Below are 6,001 nucleotides of genomic sequence, written 5' to 3'. Positions count from 1 at the left end.
TGATTCACAGCCAGTTCTATCGTCAGTACCTTGAGGCCATTAATAAACATGGACATTTTTTGGATATTATTATTAAATTTTTATAGTAACGAGAGACTGGTTGGCGACGTGAAATTACTCTAGCAAAAAATATCAGAGAACAACCGTGTCGGTCAGTTTGATTCGGAGTTCATTATTTGCATATTTCCCTATTACTACAACGACTGACAGCGACAGGGTACAACATAATTTCGGAGTGTTTTATTGTTGTCCATGTGTACATGCAGGATGATTTGTGGCATCTTTTTTGGATGCGCAAAAATGGTGATATTGATCATTTTTATGCCCCCCTTCGAAGAAGAGGGGGTATATTGCTTTTGCTCATGTCGTATGGCGGTCTGTCGGTCGTCGGTCCGTCCACCAGGTGGTTGTCAGACGATTACTCAAGAACGCTTGGGCCTAGGATCATGAAACTTCATAGGTACATTGATCATGACTCGCAGATGACCCCTATTGATTTTGAGGTCACTAGGTCAAAGGTCAAGGTCACGGTGACCCGAAATAGTAAAATGGTTTTTGAATGATAACTCAAGAACGCATACGCCTAGGATCATGGAACTTCATGGGTAGATTGATCATGACTTGCAGATGACCCTATTGTTTTGAGGTACTAGGTCAAAGGTCAAGGTCACGGTGACCCGAAATAGTAAAATGGTTTTTCGGATGAGACTCAAGAACGCATATGCCTCGGATCATGAAACTTCACAGGTAGATTGATCATGACTCGGAGATGACCCCTATTGATTTTAAGGTCACAAGGTCAAAGGTCAAGGCCACGGTGACCCGAAATAGTAAAATGGTTTTTGGATGATAACTCAAGAACGCTTTTGCCTAGGATCATGACACTTCAGGTACATTGATCGTGACTCACAGATGACCCCTATTGATTTCAGGTCACTAGGTCAAAGGTCAAGGTCACAGTGACAAAAAACGTATCACACAGTGGCTGCCACTACAACGGACAGCCCATATTTTGTATATTTTGTATATTAAATATTGTGTTAATGTTTAATTTTGTTGATTAATGCAAATATAAGCAGGACAGGGGAGGTAATACACTATAATATCTACCTATATATAGGGGAAACAAATGCAATAAGTTAAAATTATTGTTACAGCATTTGCCTAACTGCATTTTTGTAATGCATACTACTACTACTCCTACTAGTGGTGTGCAGCTGCTGCTGCTGCTGCTGCTGCTGCTACTATACTACTACTACTTCTACTACTACTACTACTACTACGACTACTACTACTACTGCTACTACTATACTACTACTACTACTACTACTTTACTACTACTACTACTACTACTACTACTACTACTACTACTATTTTTTCTTCTGCTGCTACACACCACCACCACCACCATCACCACACCACCACCACCCACTTAAATTTATTGTTACAGCATTTGCCTCCCTTGTAATATATTTAAATTTTACCAAATGTAAGGCTGATTGCATTTTTGTAATGCATACTACTACTACTACTACTGCTACTACTGCTGCTGCTGCAGCTGCTGCTGCGCTGCTACTACTACTACTACTTCTACTACTACTTGTACTACTACTACTACTACTACTACTACTACTACTACGACTCTACTACTATTACGACGACTACTATTACTAATACTACTACTACTACTTCTAGTACTACTACTACTAATACTACTACTACTACTACTACTACTACTACTACTACTACTACTACTTCTACTAATACTGCTACTACTACTTCTACTACTACTACTATTATTTCTTCCACCCACCACCACCACCACCACCACAGTGACAAAAAACGTATTCACACAATGGCTGCTACTACAATTTATAGCCTATATAGGGGGGCATGCATGTTTTACAAACAGCCCTTGTTTGTTTAAATTCAAAGATGATTATAAAGGGGTCCTATTGACTCACCTGACACACAAATAAGGAGTTCGAGTCTCTTTTTAAGGAGTCTTGGACTCCTGGATTCATGTTATTGTCTTACGCTGGCAAACGTTTAGGTCTTTTCCTTGCATATCTATGGATCAAAGTTACCCATTCCCAAACCAAAACCAAAATTGTAAAAAAAATCCTAATTAGAAAAAAAAAGTCACAATTTTCGAAAATAAAATGGAAAGAAGGGTCTACTTGAAATTATTATTGTGTCTGAATTGTATGTCATTTACATCAAACGTATGATTTGAAATACATATGTATTATATAAAGTTATATTAAATTAGTTTTTCCCAAATCAGCGGACATTTTGCTAAAAAAAAAATCCCTATCCCGAAATTGCATATTTCCAAAATGGCCAGGAAAAGGCCTTGCGGTACGTTTATTAGTTTGTTCAGTCCATATGAAAGCAGGCTTTTTCCGCTCCATTTGGGAATACGCCACACTGGAATTTTGGGAATTTCGCGTCGTGAAAACCCCCATTTTGGGAAATAAATTATTCGCAAAATTGGCTCAATTGGGAAAAAATGATCGCATGTAAATAGTGTTTCTTATATTCAAAGAAGCCGTTAACTGGTAAATAACGACTATTTTGATAACTTATTATTAAAATTTAACAAAGTATTATGGACGTGTGAGATAAGTGCAGGTTTTTAATCTGAATTTGGGGAAAAGGCTGGCTTTTTTGAGGTGAAAAAAAATCGTGTGAAGCGCTGGATTTTGAGGAAAATAAGGAAAGTCTTAAATAATCATTAACATATTTTACAGTTTTTAAAACAAATTCAAGGAAACAGATAATTTAATTATGCAGCACTTTCTATTTCTACACCGGATAGGTAAACTAATATATTTAGGCCACGACTTTTTTTTATTGGTTTACAAAAATTATTTTGAAAATGGTCCATCGGGCGGTCGAAAAAAAAAAAAAAAAAAAAACATCATTGGAAAAATAAGTTAATACTAATAACATCAGAACAAAGACATCATATCTTTATAACCTTAACACAGAGACGAAAAATCTAATTATGCAATGAAACACATCTATATCTTCAAATGAAATGAGTCACCTAAAGCACCTTTTGTAACATCAGGCAATTTTAAACACTCCATTAAATGACATGCGTTCTTCTCCCATTAAAACGAAAAACTGCGCTTCATTTCCGTAATTCGATGCGCACCATTACGCAATGCGATGCCCGTTGCATAAATCTTATATAAGATAAACTACTCATACACAAAGTTTGTGTTTGCTCTTATTGGACTTATGACATCGTCCATGAAAAAAATCGAGGTAGATCGATCCCCGCGTCGTCGCGGTAATGTTTGTTAAAGTTGTTGTTGTCGTGAAAACTCGTTGATTTACAACGCAACACGTCTTTTTTTAACTGACGCGAATTAATACAATCATATTTGTCAACTTGGCTTTTGCTTTATTTTGATAATTTAATCCAAAGTTTAATGTTAGCAAGTTTTTACTGGAATTGTAAACAAGGAGCTAGTTAAAGTCTTCTGAAAATGTGTGCAGTCTGTGTGAAATGATAGTTTGACGTCATCAAAGGAAAGCCGCTTGCTGTCTGAAGCAATAAAGCGACAAATTCGCGCCGACACAAATTGGCTTCCTTTGTCTAGCAATCAACATGCCGAACCAATCGTGCGTTTGTTTCTCAATTGCAATCCTCCAATTTAATAATAGCACGTGCATAGCTCCGCCTTCGAATCTTTTGCAGAGAACGGAGGCGGAGTTTAACGGTTAATTGAGCTAGTATTTTTAATACGCAAGTTGAGTTCCGATTTGCCGAAATTACTCGGCCCTAAGCATTAAAACGACAAATACATTTATCAATGATTTTCTGAGATATACCGATTTGTTCCGATTTCCAAACTTTCTGTACAGTTCCTATAAACTATGGCGGACGTGTTTACAAAATTCCTAAACACATATATCGTAAATAATGGCAGTGTTTTATTGGATTATTTATACTAATAACAAATTGCAAGGTAATACTTTTTTATCTACTATAATATCGGGTATGTTTAATATAATAAACATGTTAAACAATATAGTTGCGTCACAGACTCGGAAATAAATTTTGATGCGGTCGACATTTTACTGATGCTGATTTTCCTATTGTCTGTAATTAAATAAATTTTGAGAAGTGCCCATAAAAGGACTGGTACATACTGTGTCACATTGAAAAATATCCCGATCTCTGTAATATATGTGAACCAATTGTTGATTGTACTTACTTGATTTTATTCGCAACCATACTCAAACCGGATCGTTTTTTTTTCTCGTTTCGCTCGTTTTTCAGTGCGGTCGGGAATAAAATATATAAAAAAAAGACGATTTTCCGATTTTATTTTTTTTCCCATTTTCCAAAAATTAGGGTCGGCGGTTTTGTAAACCAAGAAATATAAAGTCGTGGCCTTAAGTAAAAAAAAAAAAAAAAAAAAAAATATTTATTTTTTTTTTTTTTGGAATTGGGAATTTTTTTTTGTTTGGGAAAAAAACAACCAGATTTGCATTGGGAATGGGGCCGAATTTCGGACCCGTAGCATAGGGCGGAAAAAGCCTGGAAAGGTTCACTCTATTTAATAATGTGTTTTATATTTTATAGATGACGCTGAAATAATGGCCTGCTCGTACACACAAGTTGACTCTTCTGAAGATATTGTGTGTTGTAACAAAATGGCGAGTTTAGCTGATGTGTATAAGGATAAGGAAAGGACAAACTGGCTGAAGGCGTGGCTAGCAATAGACATTGCAAAGTCTGGCTTGGAACACTTAGCTGACAACGAGGCTCAGAATTTTCACCGGCTAATTTACAGCCATGTAGGATCTTCTTGCACCAGCTGTACCACAGCAAATGTACAGCAGAAAAAACCATGTCCAAGAAAGATTTGTGATCAAGTTTGTCAGAAAATTATCAAGGAACATAGGTATAATAGTTTGTCTTGGAAGAATACATCTGCACAATTGTGGCAAACAAACTATTGGGAAATAGCAAAATGTTATTTCCCACCAGATGGATATGCTGCCACAAGTTCAATTCAAGATACAGACTTCAACGGAGTCATCAGTTTTATGCTAAACTGTAAACGCTTTGATAGCAGTTTGTCTTTTCCAATTACAACGGGAAAGCCCACAACTCACACGCACGCGTGCCTCCTGTATAAGGTAAGAACTGCAGTGTCTCCTGACACAAGTAATGTATGCATTTTGTTACTAAATACTTAACATATATTTTAACCAGGTTTCCGAAGGAAAAACTGGTTATTAGATTGGCGAATGCCGGCGGGCTGGCTGGCTGGTGGGCTGGCTGGCGGGCGGAACAAGCTTGTCCGGGCCATAACTATGTCGTTCATTGTCAGATTTTAAAATCATTTGGCACATTTGTTCACCATCATTGGATGGTGTGTCGCGCTAAATAATTACGTCGATATCTCCAAGGTCAAGGTCACACTTTGAATTCAAAGGTCAAAAATGGCCATAAATGAGCTTGTCCTGGCCATAACTATGTCATTCATTGTGAGATTTTAAAATCATTTGGCACATTTGTTCACCATCATGGGACCGTGTGTCGCACGAAAGAATCACGTCAATATCTCCAATGTCAAGGTCGCCACGACTAAAAATAGATTTTTTTTTAAAACAAACTTACAAAGGGGGTTAATTTTGTTTGTTCATTTCAAAAGTTCAGTTTGAGTTTTCTCCCTTTATCAGATTTTTTTCACAATGAAAACCTGGTTTGTGACAATTTGTCCCTTGTTAAAAGTTATGCGTAACAATTATTGTGCATATAAGCAATTATGTGAATTGGACCTTATACATGTAACTTGGATTTTTTTTTGCGAATAATTGAAGGATTTATGTTATGTATGAAGTATAATTTAAATCGTATATAATATTAGCTGAGTAACGTGTGTTTCGTCCAAACAATCTATAAGCGAAGTATTTTATTTCAATTACAAAGCCATTTAGCCTTTTAACTATTTAACATTTATACTAGGGATGG

The 6,001-nt window shown here is 36.4% G+C and overlaps 1 protein-coding gene across 1 annotated transcript in view; it reads left to right on the top strand.

The window, feature by feature from the left end:
* The first annotated feature begins 4,669 nt into the window (after positions 1–4,669).
* LOC127853827 (uncharacterized) overlaps positions 4,670–6,001 on the top strand; it is a 61,892-nt gene continuing 60,560 nt past the window's right edge. The window contains exon 1 of the mRNA XM_052388616.1: positions 4,670–5,163. Within this exon, the coding sequence (XP_052244576.1) occupies positions 4,675–5,163 (489 nt within the window). The 5' untranslated portion in view covers positions 4,670–4,674. The remainder of the gene's footprint in view (positions 5,164–6,001) is intronic.

This window comes from Dreissena polymorpha, chromosome 12 (assembly GCF_020536995.1).
Source record: "Dreissena polymorpha isolate Duluth1 chromosome 12, UMN_Dpol_1.0, whole genome shotgun sequence".
Taxonomy (NCBI): Eukaryota; Metazoa; Mollusca; class Bivalvia; order Myida; family Dreissenidae; genus Dreissena; species Dreissena polymorpha.
Note: the sequence above shows the minus strand (reverse complement) of the source record. Positions and strands in the feature narration are given on the sequence as shown.